The sequence below is a fragment of the Lycium barbarum genome, chromosome 11 (genome assembly GCF_019175385.1).
Source record: "Lycium barbarum isolate Lr01 chromosome 11, ASM1917538v2, whole genome shotgun sequence".
NCBI lineage: Eukaryota > Viridiplantae > Streptophyta > Magnoliopsida > Solanales > Solanaceae > Lycium > Lycium barbarum.
The window spans coordinates 48178636-48196222 of NC_083347.1; the positions used below are offsets into that span (position 1 = coordinate 48178636).

Here is a 17587-nt window from a genome sequence, read left to right on the forward strand (position 1 = left end):
AGAAGCCTAGATGGTATTTGAGACAGTGCTGAGAATTATTGGTAAAAGATCTTGGATAATATGACATCAGAAGGCGGATGCTCATAAAAAGGAAGAATACGACAAGAGAATGTTAACGAGTAACTTAAAAGATATTATAAATGATAGCAAGGCTATAGTGGATCAGAGGTTAAGATGTTGGCAACGGAGCCATTGGCTAATGATATTATGACATACAAGTAGCAAAGGAGAGAGGATAGGGAATCTCCTATAGTAGAAGGGGTGAGTTGCAGATTGTGTAAGCAGCCCCTAAATTCTTGAGTCACAGCAGCAGTAACAAGAGATCCAAGTCTATCCTCTGATGATAGGACATTATTGAAATCCCCACTTATGAGCCAAGCCCCATGCACACAAGTATTAAACTGCATAAGATCCTACTATAGTGCTTGCCTCTCTTGAGCCTCATTCTCTACATAAACCACAGTAAGGTAGGTAGAGAAGGAACCAGTAGTGTTTCCAACCTTACAGTGAATACATTGTTCAGTAATAGAAATAATCTGAACCTCTACATGAGTTCTCCACATTAGCCATATTCTCCCATTGTAGGCCATTGGGTAATTACAACAATGATTCCATCCTTGTGCAATCTTCCTTAGAACATTTTGCGACTTATGTTCCTTTATTCTATTTTCCAAACAACCCATAAAATCTACTATATATTTTTTCAAAAAGAGCCGCAGCTCCTTCTGTTTTGAGGAATGGCTTAGCCCTCAAATGTTCCATGTTGTGATGATCATGGAGGTTGAGGTTCACCCCCAGTTTCACCAGTCTAAGTAGAGCTGGTATCAGCAGCAGGTTCCTGTAGAACACTGTATCGATTTTCAGTTTGAACAGTTGTGCTCTGAGAGGCATGAGCAGGTACTTGAAGTGGTGGGTTGCTACTTTGTTCTCCTACACAATATTCTCCTTCTTTAGCATTTGAGACTTCAGCTCTAACACTTTCAACAATAGGAGTTGGTTCTTCATTTTGTTACTCGGGTGGAATCTCCTTAGCTATCCAACCCTCTCTTGTTTGCTTCATTCTCCTATTCCTGTTCCTTCTTCTTTTCTTAGTAACATCCTGAAACTCAGCTTAGATATGTTCCAACATTCATCTTCCATATGACCAAATTTCATGCAATTTGTGCAAAACTTGGGCCTCCAATCATAATCAACTGGTTGGTGCACAATTCCTAAAGGGGTTTCAATCTTCACAGCCTCCAGTAAAGGCCTTGACACATCAGTTTCAACTAGGACACGGGCATAGGAGATCTTGTCCATACTGGTGGTAAATGTGTCAGAGTACATAGGCCTTCCAATTGCACTAGCAACTTTGCTAAGGGCTTCACATGACCAGAAACCAACAGGTAGTCTTGGGAATATCACCCACAGTGGAATAGTTGTGATGCAGTCAGGTTCAAACGTGAAATCCCTTTCCCATTTTTGCAAAACAAAAGGTTTGTTCTGAAATGTGTATGGTCCTGCATCCCTAACTTTGTCACAATCCTCAATGGATGCAAATCGGAATATAAAGCAACCATCATCATGCATAAGAATTTAGGGCTTCTCAACAAAATCCCGGGCGGTAGAGATGTAACTCTCAATTGAAATAAGGAGTATCACTTATTACATAGCCTAAAAGAGTCGTACTCAACACTTCATCTTGGGGTTTTAGGTCTTCCTCAACTAAATTAACAAAGACTTTGCCATTCTTCGTAGTAGGAGGAATATAGGATAGTGACTTACCCTTTTGCGCCATTCGATTAGCCTTGAAATCGATTTCTCCGTCGATGTAGGTTGAGTAGATGTCGCCGCTTTCGAGAATTGGAGATGATGAGTTGCCAAAGTTCTGCCCTCGGTTGTACCGTCATATTGCTCCAAGTGAAAGGAGGTTTGAGAATCTGAATTCGATCCCCTTGCCTCTTCATCCACAACGATTGACTGAAATTGGGCCGGTAGAAAACTTCCATACGTGAGCGATGGAAGTTTATAGGTGTTGCCGTCTCGCAGAGTTACCAATTTTGCAGGTGTCACGGTGGTTTTTCCAGTGGTTTTGCGGTTGCGGGTCATTTTCCCTTTTTGGTGCACGTTAGCAGCCTAGCTATTGTGCGCCTAGAGAGAGAAATTGACTTTCCTTAATGAATATTGTACCGCTTCCCACGTTTAATGAATATTGATCCGTTATTGTTCCAGTTCTCCCACGTACGATCTGTCTTCCTTGTTACCCAGTCAATTAGAAATGTAGAAACTAGAGTTTCTCTTCTGAAGGTTTCAGACTAGCTTATATCAGTTCTTTTTTCGAAAATTCACAAGTTACTGAAGCTGTTATAAGAACCCGATCATTAAGAAACTTGTCCACACTTTCTGTAGTCTACAATTTTATATAAGGAGGGGCTAGTATTAGATCTTCTAACAAATTCAATGAGATTTCTCTTGCGTCTTCATTTTAACATGGTACAGAAGAGAGCAAATACATCCAGCATTGCACACCTGCAATTTCTCTTATTTGCCTGATTAAGCAATCTGTAATACACTTACAAGAACAAACTCCATGTGTTCCATGAGCTCAATGTTCTTTTTTCTTTGATCAGTAAATCTTGATGATATTATAACAAAATGTTTCCTCGACAATTTCCTAGAAGCATACATAGCCTATTTAAAGCTCCAGCAAATTAGTTCATATTGCTGCTGCTTTCTGTCCATCATCAAAATTTTCTTAGTAATGGCAAACAGGTATTGAACAACTCTTTTATGGCGCAGAGCATTCTGTAGTTGTATACCTCAGTCAAAATTATCAATTTTGACGGGAGTAACTTCATCGGCTACTTCAAAATGTCCCACTAAACGTGCAAAGAACACCATCTGTTGTTCAAGGGTGAATTTAATATTTTCAGCCTGCATATAACAAAAAAAAAAAATCAGCTAATGTACTCCAAGGCGGGCAGATTAAAAGTTATCTCCTAGGTCTGAAAAATGATACATACCCTACGGAAACCATGCTGCTCTCCTTCATATTCAATGAGTGCAACAGGCAACCCTTTTTCCTTCAATGCTTGGTAGATTTTGTGTGCTTGATCAGGGGAAACGACCTGCAACAAGGGGGCTTATAAGCTTAATTCTACCAACAAGCAACAGCAATTAAAAAACAGAGGTGATTGCTTGATTGCTCTCCTTTCCATCATCACGTTGTTTAAGGAAGAGGCCATAATAAAGCCCACATGAAATTGAATTGAACTGTTTTACAGATGCAAAAGTTATACTAGCTAAATATCCTACACTTATGATGGACAAGGCAAAAGACCATTCACTTCAGTGTAAGCTGCATTTATCAAGTGAATGTTAATGCATCAAAACAATTTTTCCAGAAAGATGCTACATTTAGTCCCGAGATGAACATGAATAGAAGGTTTAGGCACGTACTGTTTCTGACATGTTTAGTAGACCAACCCTATGCATAAAATACAACAATATATCCAAAAGAAACCGTAAATATGAGAAAATGAGCTTGACAAAGACTAAAGGAGATTGTCAAATCTTTACGGGGAAAAACGATTTAAGGGAAAAGATTAATGTAGACAATTTTTTTTTTTTTTTTAAATGGTACTCCCTCCATTCCATAATAAGTGGTGTTTTAGGCTTTTCATTTTGTTTCAAAATAAGTGGTGTTCTAGGATTTCAAGAAGAAATTGATCTTATTATTCCAAACTTACCCTTACTTATAATCAAGAATCATTAAAAAGCTTTTCTTTTTCTAGGCATTAATTAGGGGTAAGTTAGTAAAAACACTCATAATTTTCTAGGAGTAAGCAATTTCTTAAGGGGTGTGCATAAGCTAAAAACACCACTAATTATGGAATGGAGGGAGTAACATATCAATGTAGACAATTCTTCTATAAAAGAATGACATGCAGGAACACTATGACATTAAAAGGGACATGTTGTGCTTGCCTTGTCCTCCAATCCTTGAAATAAAATAATGGAGCAGGAAAAGCGGTTTACAAAATTGATAGGTGACCTCTCAAAATATGCCTTTTCGTCCCCTGCAATGATTCAAAAGGCCTCAACACTTACTGACAAACATAGATCAGCAGAAAGACTTTTTGCAAATATATTCAACATTAATTGATTTGATAATTACCAACTAGATTGTCAGTATAGTGAGATTCAAACTTGTGACTTTCTGCTCTCAGCAATTGCAGATCACCAATCTGTTCAAAGAAAGATGACGGCATAAAGCTGCTTTGAAACTGAAAAATGAATTTGATACATGAGGAGCTTTGAGTTAGAGTAGACTTATGAACCAAACAGATGCCTGATTGGTGTCTAATTAATCAATCAGATGCTGTTCTCATTGAAGAAGATCATCTAAGATAACAGAATACCACATTTATAGGCACCAGCCTTAACTTCAAATTTTCCTATCATATTTTTATGATCAGTTTGCGGTTGCACGCGCAAGATCACATAAGATATGGGAATATGATATTACTTATCAAAAACAGATTTTATGATTCACTCACACCATACAAGGAAGCACCAGCCTTGAAAACATCTTTAAATGCTAGTGCAGCTAATGTTGTATAACCACCAGCTGAACTCCCTGTAATACAAAGTCTTTCACCGTCAACCCTTCCACTGTCAACCTGGATGAACAGATTAATTTACCATGACTTACAAAATTAATAGCAGCACTAAAGGAATATAAGAGTAAACTCATTTTTTATGTTACCAAAAACTTGGCACAATTGCAGCAGTCGTTAACATCCACAATTCCCCAACTTCCCAATAGTCTTTCTCTATATTCTCTGCCATAACCTTCATATGAGACAAAAAAAAAAAAGATGTTAGCCAACTTAACAGCAGCTAACTAGTCTACCAGTGTCATACGCCATCCTGATTCTTCGGCCTCCTCACAATACAAAGTAATTTTGTATATTTCCTTTTTATACATATTAATAAGGTTCTGATAATCAGTCAATAAAAGCCGGAAATGTTCCCTCAAAATGTTGAAACTCTCAAAATAGTCCCCTAATTAAGCAACAATATAGAAAGAATAGCAACCCAATGATGGAAGGAGTAAAAAGGCCATGTGTGTACCAGTGCTTCCACCATAATTCACATCCACGTAGGCCCAACCACGACTGGTCCAATATTGAACCCTAAGATCTAAACTTCCTCGTGCTTCTGCTGTAGGACCTCCTGGGTCATCATAAACTATACATTCATATCTCATACAGAAACCAACTAATCCCAGCTTTTTAACAAAGAAAATCTATCAGGCAGAAGCAGTTCTAATGAGGGAAATAATAACCATGACTTCGCAAGAGCAATGGAGGTTTTTCTCCATGACTAGCTTTACAGCCGGGATTTGTTGGAGGATAAAAGTATGCATATGCACTTTGACCCGGGACATCTGTTGGGAACTTTATCAACTCTGGCCGACTGTAATACGAGTTATACATCTCACTAAGAGATGATGACGACCACATAATCTTGAAATCTATTACTTCTGTTCGCTGATCATCCAAAGTAACCTGCAAAAATAACACAAAATTGCTAAAAGAATGATTTAGAACAGATTTATAAATACCCGTTTTAAAATTTCAAGCAACTAGAAAGTTTGTCTCAATTTTCAGTAGAAGATTGGAGAGCAGAACCTTAGCTATCGACGATGGATGAACAGCAGATGCTCCTTCAACATACAAGCTATTAACCCCAGAAGTCTGTTTAGGTGATAAGGGTATTTACCAAGACCAGCACAATGATAAAAACTCATAAAAGACACTAAATGCAGCAACTACAGCTTGTGCTAGCAAGATCTTACAATGTTGTTTATATCTGTGAAAGGAATATCAAGCACTGATACTTTGCCTTGGGTAACATCCAAAACTCCAAGATATGACTTTCCATTCTCCCTGCACATATTTTTTCAAACTAGATTAGATGAACTACATCAATTTTCCTCCCAGAATGGTTCTCTTTCCCTGATCTGGAGGAAGAGGAAAGTGAGAAACCATATAAACAACTTCTTTGTTACCAAAACAATCAGCATAAAAGCACTATGATTTCAAATATCATGATACACGACAAAAGTTTTAAATAGCAAACTACTTATCAGCTTGACCTGTAACTGCAGGCAATTAAAGTATTTTGGTCGTGATTCTCAAGAAAGTCATAAGACTTCATCCCAAATACCCATAAGGGTCTTGTAAACTCAGCATCGAGGGAGTAAACTGGTAGCACTTCGTTAGAAGACTCTACCTGTCAACAATATAAATATAAAGCCAATCAAGTCTACACTGTCTCACTTAAAGTACGAGTTACAATAACAAGGAAGAGTTACTGACAGATAGTTCATTGTTTTTCCACATAGATGCTGAATCTTTGTGCATATTCCAGGCCCAATATTCAGCATCACAAGTAACACGAAAATGGAAGTCGGGTTGTGCAGGATTGAAATAACTACTAAGCACAAAAAAGATTGTTTTTCTTTTTCACTTTCGCTCTGTATTTCATTACTTGGTCAGGGGAAAGGGCCATGGCGGAACTTTGGATTAACTTTTTGCCATTTGGTATCCCTAAAGTTGGGTTACAGTTGGTGTGGAAAGGGTAAGATGAATTCTCACTTTTATCATGCAAAAGTTCATGTCAAGTTGAATCTTTTACATTTTCCATCCAAACTACTGGTTCAGCGGAGGGGTTGAAAGTGTAATGCATATGTGGAGATTAAGGTAGTCTCTGATAAACACTAAATGATAAGGACTAAGTTAGAGTTGGAGGCCACTATAGCGATAATTTCTTTCATATTCTTAAAGCTGCAGTATCTAGTTAATTGAAATTTTTAAACTCGATCTCCAAAACATCAGAGTTTTACCATTTCATTTCTTATTAATGAAACTTCACATCTTCTTCTCTAACAAGAATGTGGTTAGGGCCAGACTGAAGCTTCCCCATATTTGTAACACCATGGAATTTAATGCTAATGCAACATGTGCCAAGTATCCACAACTTTAAGTCTTTAACAAGTCAAAAACACTAGGACCAGATTTGTAAAAAGCAAAGAACACAAGTTTAGGCTTAGAACTCAAAGAAGATGAGATGGTTAGTAAGAAGGCATTTAAGCGACTAGATGCAATCATACTCAGAAGAGAAGTTCAAATTCAGCCAGTAGGCTAGACAGAAGAGAGATATAAGAAGTTCAAGCTTAGACATTAGGCACCTTAGAAGATGGAAATAAATATAGAACAGATGGCAGAAGATTTAGTCAGTAGGACATCACACAGGATGAGGACTTACCCATTTGTAGATATTCCAAAACCCACTTTTCCTGTCAGTTACAAAGTACAGTTCTCCTGTGCCCCAAAAGCATTGTAAATCAATGCAAGGAAAATGAGAAATCAGTCTCGGCATATTGTAAGTCTAGAGCTAGCCATGAAACAAGATTTAACATGATCCATATCACAACATAGGAATCATAACCTTACAGTTGAATACTGAGGCATATATGAAGTCAATATTATCAGTCAAAGTACATCTCTTTTTGTTGATTATTCGATTAGCTCGATTGTAGGAGATTTTATTTCCTAGCTTAATTATAGATCTTATTTTATCTTTACTCTATTTGATTGTATTTAGCACTGATTATCTTCCCTAAATTAGAGATAGACTTATTGTATAAATACCCTAGCTCATAGGCTGTACAAATATACTGAAACACAAGAAGACATTCTAATTCTCAAAATCTACATGGCATCAGAGCCATTGCTGTCCTTTTTAGGGTGAGTTTTCTCCCTCTACAACACTAGGGTCCCAAGAGGTTGAGTTTTTCTCTCTTTTACTGTTCTGCTTTGTTTTCAGAGGTTGTGCATGTCAGAGTTGCTTTCTGACAGTGGTGTGCAAAAACCAACACCACCACAGGCTTCCCCTTGCACTGGCGACCAAAACCCAGCAAGAATCTCCGCCAGAAACCACTGCATGCGCTGTCGACGACGCGTCAGTCACACGCGCCAGCAAGTAGACCCTTCTCCGATGAATTTTTGAGGGAGATCTTTCACCTGGTGGGTCACTGGCCCATTCCGTGTCTACCCATCCAAGTCCCACTATTTTCGGAATAAGCTAAATTTTCCGGCGTAACAGAGCACTGAAATGGTGGGAATCCTTGTTTGACTTTATAGAATATCCTCCTTCCTTGGATTTGTGAGAATGCATATATCAAAGGCAGGTTCAAGCGATTGATCAAAAAAAGACTTCCTTCCCTTTCTGTACGACAAAGCAATTGAATGAAGCGGTGCAGGGCCTATAAGATTATGAATAAACTGTTCATTCTCTGGCAAGAAAAGGTGTTCTCCGGAGTCACTTCTGATAACAATTTTGTGCATTATTCAGAAGACCTGTATCATATTTCATATATCTGTCAACAATTACACAAAGTTGACAGAAACCACCAATTATCTAGAATTTCATACTTTTTTAATCATTTTCTGGTGAATATGAGATCACGGGAAGTTCAGTCAGGCAGAAAAGAGGTTGGCCAATGGGGCCTTTAGAATTTACTGCTATATGGCTGTTTGGAAAGCCCCTCTTGTAATATTTAGATACTTCAAAGTGAAGTAGCCAATTTAAAGATTTTTGGGACTACTTAGGCTTATGTTTAAGCAGAAGTATGATGCAGTTCGATTAAGCAAACACTAAGGTACGTGAAAAATAGAGATTTTCAGCATAGTTAGAACTTAGAAGTGGCGGAGAGCAGCATAGAGGAGGTGAAAGAAATTGAGTAGAGAAAAGTTAGGAACTATACTTTACAGGGTAAACAAAAGTTATTATTCCAACTCAGTACAGTCAGTGGCTTACTTTGCTCTCTCAAGCTAAAATACAAGCTTATTTAAGTGCTCATCTACAGCAAATGAATAGTGGCTCAATTATCAAACTGCTGATCCGCGTTTTGCAGGCGAGTTAGAAATACTAAAGAATACTAGCTCTAAATGTAAATGGATCAAGAGTACACTCCATCTACAACATTTCTTAGAGAAATGAGGCGAAACGAAGAATTAGATACAGGCTAAATAATATTTCCAGATTGTACAAGAAATTAAAAGTCAGTCCAGTGTTTGCTGAATAAGAACTTAGTCCAAATTGCAGAGTGTACATAAACAGTCACCTCCCACATTGGTCATATCTCTTTGTTTTGCAATGACAAGTTATGCTTCAGTTCCAAGACTTGCCGCAATCTCTCCCACAACAAAAAGCCTGATCCTCCAAGCCCCATTTTCAGATATAAAGGCCTAAAATTCGAATTTATGCTACCAAAATCCAATAATATTCACTAAAGCACAGGACTAATTTTTAATACTTCTCTACCGAGACTAATCCTGGAAACAGAGAAGGACAGTTGAAGTTTATACGATGCACATACTGGCAGTTTTCAAGAGTACCTTGAGAAGACCATTGGGGTTCAGTGGGAGACTCCACAAGATTAGGATCACCACCAGCAACACAAATGCGTTTTTGCACATCCCTGGGAGAAAGTCAAAGAAAAGCAAAGAGCAAATCAACAAGTAGATGGTGATGTTCCTCATATACCAGCACTCATATAATTTTTTTTATTTTTTTTTTTGAAAAACAAAACTGGTAGTGCAGCATTAAGGGTATGCTGGCCACCTCCAAAACAGGACAAAAAATAGGAAAAAGAGAAAGATTTACAAGGCACCTAATATAATTTAACTTTTAACTTGGAAAATGGTGATAACCTATGCAGGCCTAAACAGAATGTGATCTCTAGCTGAGTCTGCCTCCTAGTTGGTAGGAGCCTAAGCGTGTCTTATAGCTTTGCATGTCGTATGTTTGTGCACGTGTGAGAGAGAGAGAGAGAGAGAGAGAGAGAGAGATTAGGGCCATACCCATTGTCTGATATATAACCAACCCAAAGCTCAGATCTGTCCCATGGCATATTTGGGTGACCCCATTCAATCCATGCCATACGTTCCCCTTTGGCGTCAATCCGAGGAGAAGCATAAAAGTCATTGCCCCCAACTAATAGCCTTGGCTCTGCATTTATGTGCCAAAGAAGAAAAATAATTTAAGATCATATCTTCACTCATTGTACTGTTCAACAAATATTGCCCATGGGAGGGAAGGGGCAATACGAAAACAATCGAATAGCCCTTCGGAATATAGAGACATCTTCTGACATTGTTTTAGCCCAATTCACCCAGAAACATATGTAAGCAAGGGAAAATTTAAATTGAATCATGGTAAACTGATACTGACAAAATCTCACCTTGAGCACTGCTATTGCTCAGATCGATAGATACAATAGTAGTAATCGCATTTATACCACTTTCACGTTGATCTACAGAAGGAGCAATGATTAGGATAAAATTTCTTAGAGAATCAAGCAAAACTTTTGAAGGATAATGAATATTGAGAACTTACCTTCTCTCACTGTCACATAACGGTTAAAGCGAGAGTCAAACACTCCATCAGCATAGCATACACTTCTTCCACCATAATCTGAAGTGAGTGGCAACGGAGCAGAATCTAATACCGAAATAACAGGGATCAATTGAGAAACATCTCAAAAACAGTGATAGTAAATATGAGAACTATATGCTAAAATGAAAGAGCTTCAAACTTTCAAAATTAATATGAACCAGCTTGCTACCTGTGAGACAGTGTCTTTTTTCTTTTCTGGTTATTTAAAATTCACAAATAAAAATGGACAGATCGTCGCCAAGGCTTAAAGGTAAATTCTACAGAGCGGTGGTTAGACCGACCTTGTTGTATGAGGCAGAGTGTTCGCCAGTCAAGACCGCCCATGTTCAGAAGATGAGTGTAGTGGAGATGAGGATGCTCAGATGGATGTGTGGGCATACTAAGAGGGATATAATTAGAAACAAAGTTATACGGGGCAAGGTGGAAGTGGCGGACAAGATGAGAAAAGCGAGATTGAGATGGTTTGGGCATGTGAAGAGGAGGTGTGTGGACACGCCAATAAGGAGGTGTGAGAGGTTGGCTATAACTGCTGGAGGTGATTAGATAGGACATGGCGCAACTTCAGCTTACTGAGGACATGACCCTAGATAGGAAGGTGTGGAGGTTGAGGATTACGGAAGAAGGTTAGCAGGTAGCCGAATGTTCTCCTTATTAGTAGTGTTAGTTAGTAATCGTGTAGTTTAATTTCTTCGATATGTATTACTATTTGTTACACCATTTGCTTTTTATCTTCATATTTTGTTGTCGTATTTTTCTTGATATCATGCTTCAATTTTTATTTTATTTTTTTGAGCTGAGGGTCTATCGGAAATAGCCTCTCTACCCCACAAACGTAAGGGTAAGGTCTGCGTACATCCTACCCACCCCAGACCCCACTTGTGGGACTACACTGGGTATGTTGTTGTTTGTAAAAATTGACAGATCAAATCTGGCATATTTGTAAACGAGCAGCTAATAATGAACCCAAATATGTAAATAAACATAATTGTATCTCCATCAAAGCTTATGTCAAATACATTACAAAATGGTAAAAACTGGAAGCAATTATATTCAACTGCATTCGATGACATATAAAACAAAGGAAAGTGAAGACCTGTGGACAAAATGGACTGTTTATAAAGTCTCTGATCCTTGTAATTAGAGAAGATCAAAGTGTCTCCTGCTATACAAAAATCACCTCCACCATACTCCTGAGCCAATGTCCTCACAGCAAAATCTTTAGGAGTTACATCTATAGGGTCTTCCCCTGGTTTCCCTGGTTCCTTCACAATAACCGCTCGTCTGAATGCATAAAAGTAAAAAACTCAAAACTTCATACAGAACCACAAGAAAATATCACAAACTTTATGGGTTTGGGGTTTAAACGAAGACAGTAAACATGAGTTTATGTGAAAATTATGATCGCGGAACAATCAAAAATTCGAACTTCACATAAAATCCAGAGAAAAACTCACAATCTTCATTGGTTTTGGGGCTTACACATGACGATAGTAAACATGAGTTTCAAATGCAACTTATGAGGAATAGATTTTCAAACTCTACATAAAACTCCTCAAGAAAATATCAAAATCTCTATGGGTTTTTGGATTTAAACGCGAAGACAGGAAACATGATATTTCATATGCAAATCAAGAAAGCATAAAAATAAATATCAAATATGACGTAAAACCCATGAGAACGTTTCACAATCTTTTTGGTTTGGACACAAATCCGTAAACATGAATTTCATAGGCAAACTACTTTTTTTTTTTTGGTTTAACCATTCGATATACAAAACCCACTGGTCCGATTAATCCAGATTTGTGCCTGGCCCATTAAATGAGGAAGCATTTTGCCGCTCCCCACCCGTGTTTTCTCCATTCCTAAGGCTCGAATTGCTCGAACCTCATACCTCTTGTTAAGGTGGACGGATCTTCTCCTCTATGGCTCTATCCCGCCACACCCCTTGGTGGTGTTAGTATGGTGGTTCAAATGCAAATTATGAATGCATATGAATCAGAAAAATCAAACGTTACATAAAAATCCTCAAAAGATATCACAATCATTAGTAGCTTTGGGGTTTAAACGCCAAGACAGTAAACACGACTTCCACTTATGAATGCTTAAGATATCAAAATGCAAATTACATAAACCAAACAAAGAAAAGATCACAATATTTATGGGTTTCGGGTATAAATATGAAGACAGCAATTTTTTTTTTTTGAAACTGAAAGACAGTAAACATGATTTCCAATCATGAATGCACATGAATTAAAATCAAACTTTACATAAAAACCACAAAACAATATCACACTGATTAGGGATTTTGCAGCTTAAAGTTTAAAGAAGACAATAGACATAAGTTCATATTCAGATTACAAATGCATAAGAATAAAAAATACTCCCTCTGTTCCAAAAATTACTCGTCTTAGTTACTTTTTGGATAGTCAAAGAATATTTTCTAAATATTTTGAATTGTTAAATATTGCGACTTATACTACTTCTTATGTAGTTTCTAAATATGTAATTTTTATTTCAAGAAAATTAAAGATTGTGTGTCCAATTCACACCGAACATTATCCGAAACATGACAATCTTTTTGGGACGGAAGGATTACAACCGGCTAGAAAACATCAGAATATTGCGGTTGTGGGGAGTGGCATATGCATGCGTTGTTGTTTATAGAAAATATGACAATCTTTAGGGGTTTATAGACAATTATGAAAATATGTACCCGGACTCAGTAGGGCGGGATTCTAGCCAGAAAAGATAACCAAATGAATCCACAGCAAAGCCACCGAGGCGTTTACTTGAGCCAGATACGATATCAGCTGTAATAGGTGACTTCCAAGAACCATAGGGTACCGTGACATTCGAAAGTTGGGTTTCCGGTGGTGGATTTGTGGAAGACATTCTGATAAATTTGGTGGTGAGTAGCTTTCTGGTACGAGTAATGTGAATCAGTGAAGAAGAAGAATGAGAGTAGCAGAAAGCATAGTGACGAGTGACAGTGGCTATGCTTGAAAGTGCCATTCACTCTTAGGACTCTTAGACGGCCTTTCTTCAAATTGGCAAAAAGGGCCCAACCCCAAATCAAATTTGGAACCCAACACATAATTATTGTGGAGTAACACCACACACTTTCAAAGGTCATTGGTTAGAGTTATGCACATAGATTTAATTATATAAGAATTAGTTATTTATGATTTAATTATTGCCAAATATATGTACAGCTCCTTAAACTTGCCCTGAAATTCCATTTAAACACTTCAACTCAGTCTTATTCCAATTGAACACAATAACATATCCGTCCATATTAAACACAACTAGCTGACTTGGCATCTAATGAGGGTTGCACAGAATTTGAGCACGTGAATGTTGTCTGATGTGGAATATAACAGTAATATTACAATTTCCTGAAGTTGTTGTCATGTGACTAGGAAGTCACGGGTTTGAGTCGTAGAAACAACCTCTTGCGGAAATGTAGGGTAAGGTCGCATATAATAGACCCTTGTGGTCCGTCCCTTCTCCGAATCCACAAATATCGGAAGCTTAGTGCACCTCGCTGTCTTTTTTTATTACAATTCTTGAAGGCTTTTATCTAAAACCTAATTTTTTTTTACATCGGTCTCATTGTTCTCTTCTCACTCGTTACTCTCTTTTTTCTTTGTCCAAATTAGGCCGACATAATGAAATTTCTTTACAATTAATCTGTGTTTCTTTGTAATTCTTTTGAATTTCTTTCTAATCCTCACCTCTCATTTCTGTCAAAAAGGTTTTTATGTCGAATTTGTCGAACTCGTCGAGGGCACTTTCCACTAATGTTGTTTACTGTTATTGTGGTGAGTTAGCAAACTTCAAAATACCATGCACGGACCGTATCCCAGGTCGAATATTTTATAATTGCAAAACTGGAAAGGTAAGCTTAATTGATTTTTGGTTTAATCAATTTGATTTGGGGATTTTTCTTAAATTTGCATCTTCCATTTTTTGGTTTTATTTTTAGAAAAGGAGTAGATGCAATTACTTTAGGTGGTATGATGATGAAGTGTTATTTTATGTTGCTACCTCTACACTGAAGAACTAGGTGCTCCGGTAGTTATGAAAGAAGATAAGTGTGGAATAATAAATCAACACAAGAATTTTTACGGGGAAAACTTCTTGCTTAAGGGAGGCAAAAACCACGACCTATCATCAATAGGATTTCCGCAAACTCTCCGCTATAACTCGGGCAAATTTTGAGGTTACAAATTTAAGGATAATATAAAAATTAGTGCGGAAAGATAACTTAATCTTTACAATCCCCAAAACCTGGTGTAACTTGTACAAGAGCTTCTAAATATATTGCAAGTCTTAAATATAGAATAGAAAATTGCCTGAAAATATAAATAGACAGAAACATAAGATAGGAGGAGATCCAGGGTTGTTGGTGTATCTGATGGCTCACCTTGAAAACTCGAAATGCAACCACCTCGGGATCTGCCACAGGCTTGGAACTGGAACACGGATCGGTATCTGCACGAAAAGTGCAGCATGTGTAGTATGAGTTCAACTACTAGTACTTCGTAGGTATCAGAGGCCGACAACGAACGAAAACACGTATAAAGCATAAAGACTGAATCTAAACACTCTTTAGGCTAAACTCCACTTAGATTTACTAGTGCTAACCAGAAGTTCATGTTTCACGGGTAAGAAATGTAAGCAAGTACCACATAAGAGAAATAATGGAATAACTAGATGAATGAATGTATGAATGCAATGCATTGGCCAATATCAATCCTGGTACACACATGCTAGCGGTCATTCCTTCTAGTAATGACCCATGGGGGACTCGCGAGTTCTATATACCTATCACTGTACCGCCCGAGGTCCTTTTCCTTCGGACTGTGATAACTCACTATATCGCCCGACTTTACCGTCGAACTGTGAGAAACTCACTATACTGCCCGACTTCACCGCCGAACTGTAAGAACATCAACCTTACCTTTATCTCGATCCTTTATACCATCTCGTAATCCCGTTTTACATAGCTCATCCAACAAGTACATATAAGTATGAAATGAATACTACATGCGTAATATCTTATGCCAACAGTATCATGTAATTAAGGAATGGACATACAACACCAAGAAAATACATGTGTCAACTCATATTTCCATAATAATTCACTTTTCATAGTTTATATGAGATGCGGAGCAATGAGATAAAGTAAATCAATCATAGCAAGTAGAATTCAAACATGAATATCATAGCCCACATAAACAACAACAATACCAACCTAAGTGGATTTATCACTATCTTCAATGCCCGAAGGTGATGGTTCTGTAATCACGATACGAATCTAATGGTTCGATCGAAACACAATTAAGAGCTCATTTGCTCAATATGGTACCCTTTATGCCTAAAGAAACAACGCCGAAATATCATATACGAGTATGACACAACCTAAATCCATCTGACACTTATTGGATTCTCACCAAAACTTGCGAACAAGTCCAAAATCATCATACGTACATGCTCAAACTCTCAAAACACCCAAACGGGGCCGTCTTGACCCGATGTTGACTGTGGGCAACTCCAAATCATCTCAAAAGCTTTCTCAACCAACAACCTAAATCACTCTCAAACCTCTCGGTAACTGAATCAACGACTCGACTAAGTCATAAATCACATTCCGGACCTAATGGAATCGACAAAACTTTTAAAAAGTCTCATTTACCCCCAGTGTTGACTTTGGTTAACCATTCTCATTTCTTAACTTAAGGATTTCCTAAATATCCTTTTCCTTGCCCAAAACTCACCTGAAAGCTTTGGGAATCGAGCCATCCATTCCCGTAAGTCATAAACATCGCTATGAAGCTAACAGAACCAACAAATCTCGAATCCGGATCTTATTTCTTCCCCTGACCATCTTTTCACAATAAATAGGCATATTAAATACTAAAACCGACTTTATTGTCAAAAACCAACCAAATGAACTCTAAAATTAGCTCTGTCAATTTCTACAGCTCATAAATAATATTACAAATCTAACGAAATCTTCATATTGCCAATCAGAGCATGTTTTCCAAAAAATGATTAATTAATCCAAATAATTAAAAATCGAGGTTTCAAAAATGAAACCTTCTCCCAAAATAGACCAAATGATATCCGTTTGACTTCAAATCTTGCAAGCAAGTCAAAATAATTATTATGGAGCTTCTGAAATAGACGACACACAAAAAAAGAGCATCGGTTTTCAAAATGATCGACTTGGTCGTTACATCATCCACCACTTAAACACACCTTCGTCCTCAAACGTAAAGAGAAAGAAGGTATCTAAACTATTGAAAAGCTGGGGATATCCACTCTGCATGTTTGATTCGGTCTCCCAAGTAGCCTCCTCAACCGGACGATGTCTCTATTGATCCTTCACTGAAACTAACTCTTTGGATCTCAATTTCTGAAGCTGCCTATCCAAAATGGTTACCAACTCTTCCTCAAAAGTCAAATTCTGACCAAGCAACACTGAAACCCATTGAATCACATGAGCACCATCCGAATGGTACTCCTTAAGCATTGAAATATGAAATATAGGGTGAACACTCGACAAACTAAGTGGCAAAGCTGACTGTTAGGCCGCCTAGCCAATATGCTGACAGTCTCACAGGGACCAATATACCTCAGTCTCCACTTGTCCTTCTTTTTGTACCTCATCACATCCTCCATGGGTGAAACCTTCAATAAAAAACTACTCGCCAACCATGAACTCCAAATCAAGGACCTTTTGATCCACATAACACTTTTTCCTACTCTAGGCAATGAGAAGCCTCTCCTAAATCAATTTGACCTTGTCCAAAGAATCCCTCAACAACTCTGTACTTCAAGGTCTAACCTCGAATGCATTGAACCAACAACGATAGAACGACATCTTCTATCATATATTGTCTCAAATGGTGCCATCTCAAAGATCCTTGTAACCAAACTCTGCCAAAGGCAAGAACTTATCTCAATTACCACCAAGGTCAATCATATAAGCCCACAATATATCCTCAAGGACCTGAATAGTCCGCTTAGACTTTCCATCTGTCTACGGGTGAAATGACGCATAAACTCCACC

The 17587-nt window shown here is 37.8% G+C and overlaps 1 protein-coding gene across 2 annotated transcripts; it reads right to left on the bottom strand.

Moving 5' to 3' along the window:
- Positions 1-2489: 2489 nt before the first annotated feature.
- On the bottom strand, positions 2490-13583 carry LOC132616664 (uncharacterized). 2 transcript variants are annotated; one of them, XM_060331233.1, is made up of 18 exons: positions 13223-13583; positions 11603-11790; positions 10450-10554; positions 10295-10366; positions 9915-10062; positions 9450-9532; positions 7315-7370; positions 6143-6279; positions 5843-5933; positions 5676-5741; positions 5330-5552; positions 5116-5217; positions 4748-4833; positions 4539-4661; positions 4157-4265; positions 3967-4058; positions 3003-3107; positions 2490-2913 (listed from the first exon to the last, which is right to left on the bottom strand). In XM_060331233.1, exons 1-18 carry the CDS (start codon positions 13519-13521, stop codon positions 2800-2802), a joined length of 2199 nt encoding a protein of 732 aa, XP_060187216.1. In that variant the 5' UTR covers positions 13522-13583; the 3' UTR covers positions 2490-2799. The 2 variants fall into 2 exon arrangements, with proteins under 2 accessions (XP_060187216.1, XP_060187217.1); XM_060331234.1 differs by having other exon boundaries at positions 4157-4226; positions 13223-13582.
- Between the last annotated feature and the right edge of the window lie 4004 nt (positions 13584-17587).